Source organism: Elgaria multicarinata, chromosome 8, assembly GCF_023053635.1.
Source record: "Elgaria multicarinata webbii isolate HBS135686 ecotype San Diego chromosome 8, rElgMul1.1.pri, whole genome shotgun sequence".
In the NCBI taxonomy this organism is placed as follows: domain Eukaryota; kingdom Metazoa; phylum Chordata; class Lepidosauria; order Squamata; family Anguidae; genus Elgaria; species Elgaria multicarinata.
The window spans coordinates 64,341,829-64,357,497 of NC_086178.1; the positions used below are offsets into that span (position 1 = coordinate 64,341,829).

Below are 15,669 nucleotides of genomic sequence, written 5' to 3' on the forward strand. Positions count from 1 at the left end.
CCTTTTCCACCGCTCCCTATGAGAGAACTTGGGCTATTCTTTTTGTATGGTAGGAGAAAATCCTTGTATTGACAAGTGAGTATTTTACAGGGCCAACAGTCAGATTTCAGTTTTATCTTGGAGATGGGCAAGCTTTCCAAAGCTCTCATACTAATCTGAAAACTATCCAAATCTATCTTGGGAAAAATTGCCCCTACATTAGTCTGTATAGAGGAAGGTAAATGATGTTGCAAGGGCAAAATCTGAGAGTGGGGAACATCCTGTAGGCCCGTCCGGTAGGTCCTCAATGTGGGGTGACATTCTCTCCCTCCACTTGAGTTTGAGTACTATTCAATGTGATGGAACAAAGTTACTCTGAAGAGGGCTGAGTTAAGGTGCTTTGGGAGCTGAAGAGGCTGTTGGCTCTTGGAAATGGCTGGTGATGAACTCAACAAAGTTGGCAATGTCAAAAATCATAAAACAAAGTAGAACTGATCAGCTTTTAATATTGGAGTGGTTAATGCTCTTCATAAGGAGAAAAAACATGAGGTCAAATCCTAATGGTAAAGTTCATTGAGATTAATTCTACAAGAAGATCTCTCTTTCTCTCTCGGGATAACACAACAGTAATGGACTTCCTGTGCTAGTCTGGGCAAGTTAGCTTGTTGTTTAATAGCATAGCACAACTTCCAATTATAGCGGGTAAGATCCAAATTACAAAAAAACATGTAACGGTAGCCTGATGGTCCTTCCTTAATTAAATTTGCTTGGGGAAGGAGGGACTAAGGGTTTGAAGCAACAGAGGAAGATGTTTAACCTCTTTCCTGTTTCTTCCTCTCCAAATCACCTTCAGCAGCTCTTTCCCTTCAGGGAAACAGGATCAAGCTTGCTTAAGGACACAACTTGTATAAGTGTGTGGTGGGTGGATAGAGAGGTTAGATGCTCTTGCCACTTCTGTGATTTCAGTGTTATAGTTAAATGGGTCTTAGCATGAAACATGTTCAGTTCTGTATTCTTAAAAGATAGCTCTGGTCCAGGAATAACTAGAGGTCATCTTGTCATCTGCATAGTCTTCTCTAAAGCAAGGGTGGGGAATGTGTGGCCCACCATATATTGTTGGGCTGCAACAATTAGTTACACTCTAGACAGCATTACCAAAGGTCAGGGATGATGGGTGTAGCAATCCAACAACATCTGGTGGCCCACATTTTCCCCATCTCTTCTCTAAAGGCCAAATGTAAGGCCTTTACTCTGGATAATTAACTTAAAGCAATCTCAAGTGACTGTATTTGTCTGTGACCACAACTGGCATGTGCATCTTCCTCTTGTTGCGCGTCACTTATGCTTCTGGGATGTGAAGAGTGTTCACATGCAACTCACTCTCCTTTCGGCTTCTAACGTGATTGCCATGCGAAGTAACTTGTGAGTCAGTTGTACCTTTCAGGGTCATTTGCAAACCTGTTCTTATACTGGTCTTCTATCCAAATCTGTTGTGGAAGTCTAAGAAATGGCAGCAATAACTCAAATTAGTAGCAGTGCTGCATATTCAAATGCTAGCTAAATGTCTTGTATAAGTTTGGAAGAATTTAAGGCTTGGAATATATGTCTCTGAATATATGGGGTCTTAGGTTGTTAAAGCCTAAGTAGTTTAATATAAATAAGCAAATGGGGAGGGGTTCTGCTTGATGTGATTTCATGTCTGTGTTCCTTCAGCTGACATCTCTGCAGTGGTCTGTGACAAACCTGACAAAGCACAGTTGATCCTTGAGAACTGCGAACAAGGGAAGATGCCAGGATTGAAGTTGATCATTCTGATGGATCCTTTCGATGACAAACTAAAGGAAAAAGGAGATACACTGGGAGTTGAAATCCTTTCATTACAAAAAATTGAGGTACAGGATTCCCTTGCTTGATAAATCTGCTCTTAAGAGACGTTGTAGCTACAAGAAGTAGCTTGCTCAGTGTGCCACATTCTAGAATTCAGCTTTGAGTAGAAGGTTGCTCATGTTAAACAGTATGATTCCCCCACCTCCTCATTCCATATGAGGACTGAAACATGTTTAACAACTTCATTGGTTGGATATAAAATGCATGTATAGTATTTTCCCCAAATAGCACATTTTAAGCTAACAACCTAGATGATAATACCCTATGAATTCTTCCAGTGTAGAATTCTTCATGACGATAACTATAAAAGCTGCATCTTGACACAGTTAAAAATTCATATGTGGATTTTTACTTAAGTTCACTTTCAATGATCTTATGACTTAGTCCATAGCTATGGTCAGGATTTTTTTCTACCGTCATGAGCACTAAAAATGGATCTTCCTGGTGTAGATGAAATATTGCCAGTCTAGACTAGTAGACTAGTTGTAACTTATATTCAGAAGTTCATGTCACACTTTTTTTGCTTCATTCACTTCAGAGGATGTACTTCTTGAATATATTGTAGAGGCCATCCCAGGTATCATCCATTCCCATCCCTACCTGTACTGCTTAATCCTGTTTTCTTTCCCTCTACAGGCGCTAGGAAGAGACAACTTAACCAGACCAATTGTAAGTATTCTTGGTTTTACTCAACAAATGATACCTATTTATCACCAAGTACAACATTATGTATTTGGACCCGCTTGGACTCAATTTGATATCTCATTTCAGCCTCCCAAACCAAAGGATCTTTGTATGGTCTGTTTCACCAGTGGCACAACAGGTAGGTAACTTGAGAGAAAATTATGGACAGTATCTTCTATGGCAAACATGAATCCTGCTTAAAGAAAGCTAGAGTATGTCTCAACTGAAATGCTGGAGATAACATACTGACCCAAACAAGCTCCTGCCATGGCTACTCATGCCCGCTACTTGAGGGATAAATTTGCCTGATGCAAGCCCCACCTAAAAGTAGTAGGAGCAATCGCCTCTCCATCTCTGTTCAGAACATCACCATGCAGTTACTACTAAAACAGGCCTTCAGCACAGTAACAACACTAGACCTCAGGCATACACAGATACATTATAGTCTCTCAGAGGCCACACAGAGTATTTCCAGAACAACAATTGTATTCGTGACATTTCATTGCAAGTGCCATGTTAGTTTCTCACAAAAATCCTCCCCTAAACAGCAGCTGTTTACCCCCCCCCCCAATGCTCTTTAGGAGCAAGTAGCAGCTGTAGTGTGTTGATGGCATGATGGGTATGGTATATGGAATCCTTGTCAGGAAAATGTGGGTCCCAATCCAGATTGAGAAGCATATTCCAGAACATGGCTACATGGCTGCTTTCCTGCAACCCCATATAAAAGCAGGCACCTTAAGCACACTTTAAAAAGTGAATATCATCATGTGTAAATTAGCCCCTTTATGACTAGTTCAGGAGAGAACACTCATTCATTTGACTGTATGTTTATAGGTAATCCTAAAGGAGCCTTGCTAACACATGAGGGTGTTGTTGCCAATGCTGCTGCTTTCATGAAGAGCATGGAAGTAAGTTGCTATGGGCATGTACCAACATGACCATACACTATGTTTCATCCTGATCAAAATATATGTTTTTGCATACTTGCAACTGTATGCTACCTACTTCACTGATGCTACCTACTTCTTTTCTTACAGATGACTACTCCTTGTGTGCCATCAGATATAGCTATATCATACCTTCCTCTAGCTCACATGTTTGAGAGAGTAGTAGAGGTAAATGCTTTACTAAGTTCTACTTGCTACCCAGGAAACTACATATAGGATGCCTCTTGGGTCTCCTCAAAACATTAAATGCTTGCATGTTATTGGCCATGAAGGAGAGTTAATGCCATACACTGGCTCTGTAAGCAACTCATTTGGCAAAGGGTTGTGTTCCTTCCCACTTAATAAGGCTAAAGGTGATATACTCTGAAGATTGGGTTGAAATATATTTCAAGCAAGATTTTGAGATGGGGAGTGTCTCTGCTGTCCTCACTTCATCTGACCTCTGTTTTGCCTCCCTCTAGAATTGGGTATTCATAAAACAGTGACCTGAAGCTCTTCACAAAGAAGGATTAGATGCAGTAAAATGCATTCTTTTATTATTTTCATGCTACTTTCTAGACTCTGAGGGGGATTCCACACGTCGTACTCAGGGCGCTTCCATACGTCCCCAGTGCACCCCGAAAATGATCGTGTAGCTTGCCTGTAAAAGAGACGAGGAAGAGACATCCTTGCCGGCGCCGCCACCCACCTCCCTCCTCGCCGGCCGGCTCGGAGGGAGGTGGGTGGCGGCGCCGGCAAGGACGCCTCTTCCTCGTCTCTTTTACAGGCAAGTTACACGATCGCTTTGGGGTCGCACTGGGGCCACATGGAAGCGGCCTCAGTACGACGTGTGGAACTGCCACGAGTTAGTACCATGGAGTGTGATAACCATATTTTACATAAAAACACCTGATCTCAAATTTGACTAATAGTGATCAGTGTCCCCAAATATTGCTACTAGGCAATAACTGATCGGTGACTGTCATCTAGGCCATTTTAATGAGTTCTAAGGGGTTCAACATGTGCTTAGGAGGTCTTGGTCCCAGTATATTGCAGTATACTAAAGCCATCTCATGGTTATCTTCCAGACCGTAGTGTACAGCAGTGGAGCAAAAGTAGGATTTTTCCAAGGAGATATTAGACTTCTAACGGATGATATGAAAGCTTTGAAGCCGACAATTTTTCCGGTAGTGCCAAGACTGCTCAACAGGATATATGACAAGGTAAGATGTTGATCGGATACAAACCAGTTTCTCCCTGTTTCCTGTTCATTACAACTGCTACTAAATGTATTGTATTCTCATTCAATATTTTTCATAAAGCACCTTTAACTCCGTGGCTGGGTTCAGACATCACACTAACCCACCCAGCATGAGTTGTTGAACGCAATGCATTTTCTCTAGGGTTGCTCATTAACCATGCAGTGTGGTTTGTTAACCACCCTGAACACCCCAACAACAAGTCATGGGTTTTCAAGGTGGCTTGCTCGAGGAAAAATAAGCCACACTGCATGGTTAACAAGCCACCCTGCAGAAAACGCGCTGCATTCAGACAGCATGACATAGCCATGGTGGGTTACTGTGTTGTGAGAACGAAGTCTGTGTTTTTGAATTCTGATCCTCTCAATTGCAGACTCCCCCCCAAAAAACCACAAGGCTCTCTCCTAACTTGCCCATGTTACTTTACATCTGTAAAATGCACGAGTGTGCCATCGAGGATTGGAGCATAATGGCTGAGAGTGGGCTGGGGAAGCAGGAATAGTAATACATAACAGCAATGTAAATGTAGAATGGACCCTTGTAAGGAGCAAGTGGGTTGACTATAGCAGCTTTGGTAATACAGTGGTCTAATGTCTTGCAGATACAAAGCGGTGCCCAAACAAACTTCAAGAAGTTATTGTTAAATGTTGCTGTGGCCAGGAAGCATGCTGAAGTGAAGGAGGGCATTTTACGGAACACAAGCATTTGGGACAAGCTAGTGTTCAAGAAAGTTCAGGTATGTGTTCCTCTTTGAGTTTTCATCAAGGTCAACTCATAACACAAGTCACGTTCTGTCTATAGAATCAGTGCCAGTACTTTTCATAGTGACACTTCTTTGACAAATATTTTCTTCAATACTCTACAGGAAATCATGGGTGGGAAGGTGCGAATAGTCGTAACTGCAGCTGCCCCGATATCTTCATCTGTCTTAACATTCCTCAGAGCAGCTTTTGGATGTCAAGTAAGTGCAGTGTCCATGTGCTTCCCATCTCCAAAAGAAGTTGAATTTATCATTAGTGGCATTGTTATGGAACTTGGCAAGAATGGCAAGGTTACGAAATACTGTGTAGATGCATGACAAGTATGTAGACCTGGCTGGAAGCAGGGACCCATTGCCACCTCCCTTCTTCCTGATCAGCACACCTGCCAGCTAGCTTACTTTTCCTGGCATGGGGATACATGCACCTACCTCACCAGAGTGCTGCCCTTAAAGTGTTTTCATCTTCAGGAGCCACGTAGTGCCTGTCCATCTGGCAAAGTATCATGAGAGATCCTGGAACACCTGAGACTTCTTGCAATACTTTGCCCCACCTTGTACAGGTGCTGTGAAGCTCTTGAAGGCATAAACACATTATAGGAAGTGGGCTGGTGAGGCGTGCGTGCATACCTGTGCCAGGAAAAATAAACCAGCTGACCAGGCAGGCAGGGCCAGCTGGGTTGGGAGGTGCATGAGCGGGGGGCGCATGTGGGCAGGAGGCAAGGCAGGAGGTGTGCAGGCACGCAAGCAGCTGCCTCTTGGTCCTGCCAGCTGCCTGCATGTCCAGCCATGCAGGTGGCCAGCAGGACCTAGAAGCATCAGACCTTTTGGAAGGGGACAGCACCTCTCTTCGCGTACTCTTCTGCCTGCTGTACCTGCTTCCTCCCACTTTATGGTAGGGCCGGCCCTGCAAGTATGAGTGGAAGTGACTGAGAGAAAAAGAATGTCTATTAGACATCTGCATGACTAACTCAGCCATTGTCACATTCTGCGACATCTCTATGCCTGACAAATGTTGCGTGGGTAATGCTACTTCGGCTATGGGGCCGTATATAAATTTAATAAATAAATAAATTTTTGAAAGCATAATAAAGGGCTTGCTGAGCACTGTGGCCAACTGCAAGATCACTGACTGCTTTGATTCTTCCTTTTGTGAGGAAAAACCTTTGTATGGACGCTTATTTAGATATATAAAGTGTGTGTGTATTGTGTGTGTATTTGAAATGGAAGTGTTAAATCCTTATTTCCCCCCTCTTTTTCTTTCTTTTTGTATTATCAGCGGTAATGTAAATGATTATTGTGTATATTTTATGATTATTCTCTTCTTCTTTTGGTCTTTTGTGCCCTCCCTTTGGTTGGGATTTGTGTTGTTGTTGTATTCGTAAATAAAATGTTTTTTTGAAAAAGAGAGAGGTGCAAATCAAAATGTAACCGCAGTTTCTTTTCAGAGGCCTTCTCTTTGCAATGTTGAAAACCTGTTTCTCCAACAACAAAATGGCCTATATCTGAGCAGAAAGCAATAGTTCTGCTTCTGTTATCCATGTGGTAACATGACTTTTTGCTGACTGAAAGGTACTTCATTCAGAGGAGTCATGTCATACCAGAGCTAATTTGGTCTTCAGTTAACCAATGTGACAAGAAGTGAACTTCTTGCATATATCAAATTTTTTAACACAGTTAAAGATGTCATGGTATATGCTAAAACAAACTGTACAGCAAAACTGCAGTTGGACCTCAAGGGCCCCATCAAGTTAAGTATTTGTCTTCCTAATCAGATTTTTGAAGCATACGGTCAGACAGAATGCACAGGTGGCTGCACCTTCTCATTGCCAGGAGACTGGAAAACAGGTATGGTTTCTTAAACTTCCAGGTATGGATGAGGACCTTGACTTGGGCTTCTATCAGAATTGGGAATATTATGTGGGAAGATGGGCTAGGGAGGGGTAATCATATCTTTTGAGTTTGGGGTGAGATTGAGGTTTTTATGGTGGCGGGGAGGCTAAATTCTTGAAGTTCTATCCTGATAAAGAGTTGCTTCAAGGAACTAACGGGCTGAATTAAAATAGGTCACTCTTGCTCTTAGTTATACACTTCACTCCCAAGTTTTTATTGTAAACAGCTGTCTAGGCAGGATAAAGAGAACAAAACTAAACTTCTGAGTGGGTGCTTCTTCTTTAGGTCATGTTGGACCACCACTAGCCTGCAACATTGTAAAACTTGATGACGTTGCTGAAATGAACTACTTTGCATCAAATAATGAAGGGGAGGTAAGTGTCCTGTTTCTGATGTAGCATTATTTATTTATTTATTACATTTATAAACCGCCCCACAGCCGAAGCTCTCTCGGCGGTTTACAACAGTTAAAAAGAGTAAACATTAAAAAGTAAACAAGATTCTAAAAAACCATCAGAAACATAAAAACAGCAGTATAAAAACAGCAGTATCCATTTAGGCTAAGGCATGCCCTCAGTAACACAGCAAGACAGCCTGCACTGATCCTGTTCTATTCCCTATCTACTGCCTGGACTGATACACCATTCTCAATCCCCCGAAATTGCAATCACCTGGAAGATCAGCAAAGGGCTAAAAATCTTTTACAAAGGTTCGCTACTCAAAGCTATAAGCTCTCCAAGCTGTTCTTTTGAATACAGTGGCAGTTTCTTAAGGGTGCCTTTCTGTGCCTTCCCTCTTTGGCTGATGTCAAATAGATATTTATATTATGACTATCATAGAGCTTCAGCAAATCAAAATTGAATGTAGAACAAATCTGACATACAATGAAAACTGGTGAACTGATTCTTGAAAGAGGAAGGTGTCTAACACCAATTTTGTGTGTTCTGTAGGTTTGCATTAAAGGACCAAATGTATTCAAGGGGTACTTGAAGGATCCTGAGAAAACAGAAGAAGCACTTGATAAGGATGGATGGCTTCATACTGGAGATATTGGGAAATGGATGCCGGTAAGATGGTGGCCACTGAATTTTGGTCCCCAGGCTATTCTGTAACTGGGGTGGCGCATGAAAAGGATGCTTTAACGTGCTTAAAGAACCTAGACTTGGAAAGAGGAGGAAGAGCACTAGTCCTACTATGTACAACATTCTGACCATCAAAAGCAAAAACAGTTCTAGTTGTAGATGAGTGGAACCTGAGGACATGCTTCTTTGAGTATATAGTCAAACATGGATTAGCAAAGAGATTGAATGCGGTGAGGATTCACTGCAAAACTCCAGTGATCACTGGCCTCAATGAAATCTATTGTGGAGCACTTTGCAGTGGGTGGCAGAAGGTACATAAGCAATGCTGGTGCCTGAGTTGGCACCACACCTGTGAGGGTTTCTTTTACTTAAAATATTTTTATACTACCTTTTCCAAGGTGCATTGCAGAGTAATTTAAAAACAATAAAATAGGAAATACTTTTAGAACAGCAGCCTAAAACATTTAAAACAACAGCAATAAAATTTCTCACTGATTAAATGGGCATACATTAATTTAAAAGCAGACTGGAAAATCCAATCCTTGAAAGCCCATTTAAAAACAAATCTGGGAGGGAGCCACATATGTTGTAACGCAGAGCATCCCATTAAGACAGAGCCATCACCAACCCCAACCCCTCTCTTGTGCCCGTCAGACTAACAGATATTACTGGAGGGTATGTGAGCATGACCTCTGTGGCCGATCGTAGAGTCTGGACAGTTTCATACAGGTGCAGTTGGTCCCAAGCCATTTGGGGCTTGAAAGCAGCACATTAACCTAGGCCCAATATTGCACTGGCAACCCATGCAGTTGGTAGAGAAGCATCATTAGATGCTGTGATCACATGGCACTTGCAAGCATTCTGCATCAGCAGAAGTTTCCAAACTGCCTTTAAAGGAAGCATCCTATAGAGGGTGTTATAGTATCTAACCTGGATGTTAGCAGGCATGGATGACTGTAGTGAAGTCTGCTTTATTTGGATAGGGACGCAGGTGGTGAATCGGTCAAAGTGCTGATAAAAGACATCTCTGGTAACCAGTGCAACCTGTGCTTTCCTTAGAATGCACCAAGTCCAGGAGAACTCTCAAGCTGCATGCCTTTGCCAAACCTACACTCTCTGCTTAGTAGATTACTTATGCTGGAACTACTAAGATCATGGTACTTCCTTTCAAACATATATAGAAAAGCGCATCAAGCCACAAGGATTTGGTAAAAAGACTGTTCAAGTATAGCTTGCCACCTTACTTCAAGGCCTTAATACTGGTTGTGTGAGCATGACTAACTGTTACAATAACGAGGAAATGGCTACACATTTTCTAGAGCCATATTATGGGTTGCTAAGCTATATTGCAAGTATGGTGTCCGTCTTGGAGATGATGTGTGCTTCCTTCACATATCAAGTGGTGTCTAGCATGATGTCTCACTGTTCATAACCTGTGATCGTTGTTAGGAGAGCCTTGCATAGAACATGCTAAATCAGTGCATGAACTGCTGCTTGCTCAAAACATCCATTTCTATGGTGTTCCAGGCTAAGGGAGCAGCCTGGTTCTGACCGTCTCTCCCAATAGCGGGGGGAAATGGAAGGCTTAAAAGCCAGTAAGTGAATAATGAGATACTGCAATTCAGATAAAAAACCTTGCACCTTATAGAGCTGGAATTGCTGAACATGGGCACTGATGGATCATTGTTATAGTCGCCTCCTCCTTAGTAACACAGTGCAAGAGCACATGCTTTTGGGAATGTATTCAACTTCATTGCTGAAATATAATCCTAAATAAAATTATTTTTTAGGTCTTCTTTAAGGGTAGAAGCCATTCAAGGCAGCATACAACATTACAAAAAAGCATAGAGAAGTATAAAATAAGGAATAAATCAATATACCATAAAATGCTATAAAACACTGCAAAAAAGATTACACCAATACATCCTGCAGCCCACAGTTTAGAGGAACGCCAGCAAAACCAGGTGGCTCTTCTTTATGAAGTTTTATAGCCTTCATAAAACTTGCTAATATATACATTTTTATGTTCTTCTGCAGAATGGGACATTGAAGATCATTGACAGAAAAAAGAACATTTTCAAACTAGCTCAAGGAGAATATATTGCCCCTGAAAAAATTGAAAACATCTACATCAGAAGTGCTCCTGTAGCACAGATCTATGTGCATGGGGATAGCCTCCAGGTAAATGGGTGCTCCTTTTTAGAGCGCTACCTTGAGTCACAATGCTGACTTGTCTGCTCTGTGGCTGGATGATCCATTCTGAACGTTCAGTTTGAGACATGCTCTGCTTCTGAGGTGGGGGTAATTGCAGAGATATCATGAAGGCCTAAGGAACTGCATATTCATAAAGGTGTGTTCTTCCCAACATGAAAAAACTCGTACAATCTTTAGCCCCAAAGATTTGGTGTGTTTTCAAATGAGAATCTTTGGGAATAGATAAAAACACTGCCGCCATCCTCCGTAAGCTGCCTGGAGTCTGACTGTTTTATCTGTTTCCTTAAACAGTCCTTCTTGGTGGGTGTGGTGGTTCCTGATGTAGAGACCCTTCCGGAGTTTGCTGCCAAGTTGGGAATGAAAGGTTCATATGAAGAACTCTGTTCAAATGCAGTAAGTGCCTCTCTTTTCTCAATTCCAGGAGACACCATTCCTTCAGCTATAACAGAAAACTCTGGTATCTAGATTAATCTAGATCTTACCATTCAATAATATATGTGTAAATACCTTGACTATTTGACTCAGCAGCCTACTGAGCCAGAGACTTCCATGGTGGTGGGGTAGGGGAGAGATTGTCTAGACACAGTTGTAGCATCTCATTTAAAACTTGCAAGTAGTTACTTGATACTAGACCGGAATTATTCATTTGCATGCCTTTAGTGTAGCTGCCAAACTGGATCTAGGCAGAGCTGTTTTAAACTAGATGGGAGAAAATGGATATACAATTGCATCAGTAGTTCTAAAAGTGAGATTTGCCCCCTAGGCTGGTATAGCAGGTGAAATGAAATGAGGAAGTGGCTATTGGGACTGCTTGCACCACTGCTCGATTGTAGGCATGTATCTTAACTGTATTGTTCTTATTTCTTGATTTGCATATTCAATTCTGTAAATTACCTTGAGAGGAAACATATGTTAATAAACTTGCCCTTCCCACATGATTGTTCAAGTTTGAATGTAAGGCATTGGGCAATAATCCTGAAAGCGGATATAGTACTATCACACACAAATCAATTTGCTCATACTCTTTTCAGTGTGTGCGTTTACTATAAATCCGTTAGGTATATAATGTTAGGGTGATTTGTCACCATCCCTGAGCCATACAAACTCCTAAGAAGTAAATGTTATGTTTTGTTTTGGCAACTAATGCACTTTGTAGTGGTGGGAAGAGCCTTTCTGCACGAGGCATTTATTGTGCACTTGTGATTCCTCACACATGGTAGTTTGTGGGACATTGACATGATATTGCCATCCTCCAGGGCCTCTCTTGTACTTTGCAACCATTTTTGCATTTTTCTTCTGCGGAATGGTTGCATGAAACCCTCAATGTATTTCTTCAGTTCCCTTATACCACAGCACCACCTAGTGGTTGTGTAATGGAACATATAGAAAAATAGAGAAACCACCACCACCACCCCTTTTGAAAATAACACATTTAAAAGAGCAGACCTGAAGCCCCACAAAGAATCCAGAAATGGAATGTTGGTAAAGGTGGGGGTTAAAAGCCTCATGTAGAAAAGCCCTCTGAGTTTTCAGTTTTCTAAAATACAACCTTCCTCTGAAAACAATCCTTGATTTCTTTAAGATGCATGTATTATTTACTTCATTTATTTATTTATTACATTTCTATACCGCCCAATAGCTGGAGCTCTCTGGGTGGTTCACAAAAATGTAATACAAAAACAGGTGTAAAGTTCCTTGGAGCAGCTCCTAGAATGGGGTAGACAACTTCTGACACTCCAGATGTTTTGGCCTACAACTCCCATCATCCCTCACTCTTGGCTTTGCTGGCTAGAGCTGATGGAAGTTGTAGGGCAAAACATGGGGGGGGGATGTGTTCCCCACCCCATTTTCTGGAATAATGAGAGGTTTGGCTCCTGTGAAACAGTAATGGCGAGAATATGTGAATTAATTTCATAGGGTTAGGATACAAAACAGAAGTGGGGTGGAGGGGGGAAGCAGTGGCTAAAGACACTCTGTGATAATACTGATTCAAGTCACCTCTTCCTCCTCATTAGTAACCTGATTTATTCTTTAATGACCTGTCCTATGGCTATCTCCGACATAGAAGCATTGGCTGATCTATAACTATTCTAGTCTTCCTGACATTATTGTGCAGGTTCCTTCTTCCCCAGCATGCTTTCTGTGTCTAAATTCTGCAGTCCCTTATTCTTTACTGCTGGGGGCATTAAATTTCCTAAACTTCAAAAATGGTAAAAATACTACTGATAAAATCACATGTTGCTTCTAGGCAGTGAAAAAAGCTATATTGATGGACTTGGTGAAGCTGGGGAAAGAAGCTGGCCTCAAATCCTTTGAACAAGTGAGTTATTAATCGCCGTGGAATTTGCTCAAGGCTACTGCTGTTAAATAGTTTCAAATAGAATGAGCTGTAATGCAAAATGAGACGGATTTGGCACAGTTCTCTTAAACTCCATTCCACTTGTGTTGAAAGGAGGCTTGAATGCATAAATGAAGAGCCTATATAATGGCTCTTCTGGAAAAGACTAAAATAACCCCATAATATTTCCATGGTTACTCTAGTCATATCACCTTACAAAATGAATTTAGCATCCTGGATACTGGAAAAATTTCAGTGAACTGGAGGTTGTTTTAACTCTTACGATTGGGCTCCCAAAATGCTTCAGTGGTTTCAGTAAGGAGGTTCTTGTTATCATGGGACACACGGGTTCAAATTTCCATTTCAAACTCTGACCTGTCAAGCCTAGAGCTGTGCTGATTATTCATTCGCACATCAATAGTGGCAATCTAGACTGTTGGCGGGAGCTGCTAGAATGGAGGGTCAGCACGCACGCCACTTTCCCGACTATGGCAAATAGTCCCAGCTCTTCGCTCCTAATTTTAAAGTTTTATAAATGGTTTACCTCAAAACGACTAGGGAGGAATGCAAAACCTTGAAGCAAGGGACACCTGGTGTGCTATATAAATAATGAAATGGTTGACACGTCTGGCATCTTTAATATAGAAAGGAAAGAGGGATGCCTATTAGAAGAAATATTGCTCCTTCTTGAACCCAGGAATTCTTCTATAATGGAGTAGCTTCTTTAAGGTAAAATGGCAACTTGGTCCTAGGGCAAACTGCATATCCAAATACATCAAATATCTTGAACATACTTAATCCTGAAAATATTTTCTCCATAATCAGGTGAAAGATATCTATCTTCATCCAGAGATGTTCACAGTTGAAAACGGACTCTTGACACCAACACTAAAGGCAAAGAGAACAGATGTATCCAAATTCTTCAGGAGCCAAATTGATGCCCTCTATGTTTCTAATACATAAGCAGGACAAAGGCAACCTCGGCTAAATGTGTTTACAATGGACTATGCAAGCACATGCTACGCACTAAATAGCTGGCAAATGAATGACGAAAATAAGACAACTTAAATGTCATTTTCTGTTTAAAGAAAAACATGGTTGGCTAATGTAATACAATGTTGCACTGCCTGATGTATATAAAAAAATATGGCTAAGGTATTCAACTGGAGCAGGCCAACTTGTATTGTTTGAAACAACAGGGGCAGCTGTCTGATGACTTCACAACGTTGTATAGCCCTAATTACAATGAAAAGACCTTGATGGCTTGGATAGATGGAATATAAACCTACTGTTCTTGAGGTTGGAATAACTGTATGGGAAAGTAACAAGCTCGCAAAGCTTCTGATGTGTTAAGAGACTGTAATGTAATTGTACTAGCCTGATTGAGCTAGTATGATTAAACATATAAATTAATCTGCTCCCTACTCAGTGGCTTACCCCCTAACAGGGACATGTAATATAGTGTGATGTGCTCAGTGCCTTTATTTGTACAGACATGTACTCTAGACTTGTATAATATCTTTTGAACAAAGCCATGCATTTCATCATTCTATAATGGGCACTCAAATATACTAGCATCAAATGTACATACACTTTTTAAGGTTAGGATATGCAAATTCTGCTAAGGTGCAAGTTGATTGTATTCCTCCTGGCTGAAAGAAAAATGGATGTGAAAAATAAAAATAAGCACTTTCTGAATGTTTGTCTTCTGTTTTGAGTACATTGGCTAGCTAGAACCTATCAGACCATGCATAAGAGGCCAATTAGATAAGGGCAAAAATACTTAGAACATCCAAATAGCCCATAACTAAAGATTCTATGTATCTAGCCATGTTCATGTTGCATACTAAAGACATGAATTTCATGTTAAAACATGCTAATCGCATATCAGCAGCTGTGTTCACAGGAAATCTGCAAGGAATACTCACTACAGGCTCTGGTCTATATTCTATTATCACACCCCACCCCAGAATTCCATGACAGCCAAGTTAAATTTCCCAATGGAAGATACTACTCTTAACCCATACATTAAATCCATTCAAAATCTAAACGTTTTTGGGTTGGGCTGAGATTACCAAGGCCCTAGTTAGATCAAGTGTCATGCTAGTGACAGGATTTCCCCCCGCAACTGTCCATGCTAACCAAACATCTGTTCTGGTGGGTTTCCCAGTTGAGTGAAACATTTTGAGTAAATATTGGGGGGGGGGGGCGAATTGCCTCCTCCTAGTTCTGCTGACATCATTGGATACTACCCTGGTGTCTGTGCACAACTTTCTGCACAGATTTAGCTACATCGAGTAATGGGCATAGAGATTAGCTATCATGTTAGATCTTTCTGATTACAAATACAGCACCCCACCTCCCCTCCCCTCCCCAGCTCTAAAAGGGAAAAGATTTCAGGAATAGGATTTGAAGATTACGTAGTAGGATAACTTTAATCTGTTACAGCTATTAGACAAAGACATCTATGACCACCAACAGTGGCCAACTAGTCAACCCTGTGAAGTTTACAATTGAGTGAAATGGGGAGAGCTATCATTGCTATGAAAGCATACTTAAATGTACACATTACAACTGAAACAGACCTATAATGTGGCCTCTAGGTATTGACTACCTGCATGATAGCACTCTTCAAATACTTGAAAGGTTG

The 15,669-nt window shown here is 41.3% G+C and overlaps 1 protein-coding gene across 2 annotated transcripts in view; it reads left to right on the forward strand.

Moving 5' to 3' along the window:
* The window catches only part of ACSL5 (acyl-CoA synthetase long chain family member 5), a 31,046-nt gene extending 16,329 nt beyond the window's left edge, over positions 1 to 14,717 (forward strand). For both annotated transcript variants that reach the window (XM_063132660.1, XM_063132661.1), the window contains 15 exons: positions 1,693 to 1,871; positions 2,503 to 2,535; positions 2,638 to 2,689; positions 3,385 to 3,458; positions 3,588 to 3,665; positions 4,565 to 4,699; positions 5,337 to 5,471; positions 5,601 to 5,696; positions 7,268 to 7,340; positions 7,671 to 7,759; positions 8,336 to 8,452; positions 10,505 to 10,648; positions 10,973 to 11,074; positions 12,930 to 13,001; positions 13,845 to 14,717. In XM_063132660.1, the coding sequence (XP_062988730.1) occupies positions 1,693 to 1,871; positions 2,503 to 2,535; positions 2,638 to 2,689; positions 3,385 to 3,458; positions 3,588 to 3,665; positions 4,565 to 4,699; positions 5,337 to 5,471; positions 5,601 to 5,696; positions 7,268 to 7,340; positions 7,671 to 7,759; positions 8,336 to 8,452; positions 10,505 to 10,648; positions 10,973 to 11,074; positions 12,930 to 13,001; positions 13,845 to 13,982 (1,517 nt within the window). In that variant the 3' untranslated portion in view covers positions 13,983 to 14,717. The remainder of the gene's footprint in view (positions 1 to 1,692; positions 1,872 to 2,502; positions 2,536 to 2,637; positions 2,690 to 3,384; positions 3,459 to 3,587; positions 3,666 to 4,564; positions 4,700 to 5,336; positions 5,472 to 5,600; positions 5,697 to 7,267; positions 7,341 to 7,670; positions 7,760 to 8,335; positions 8,453 to 10,504; positions 10,649 to 10,972; positions 11,075 to 12,929; positions 13,002 to 13,844) is intronic.
* Positions 14,718 to 15,669: the final 952 nt, after the last annotated feature.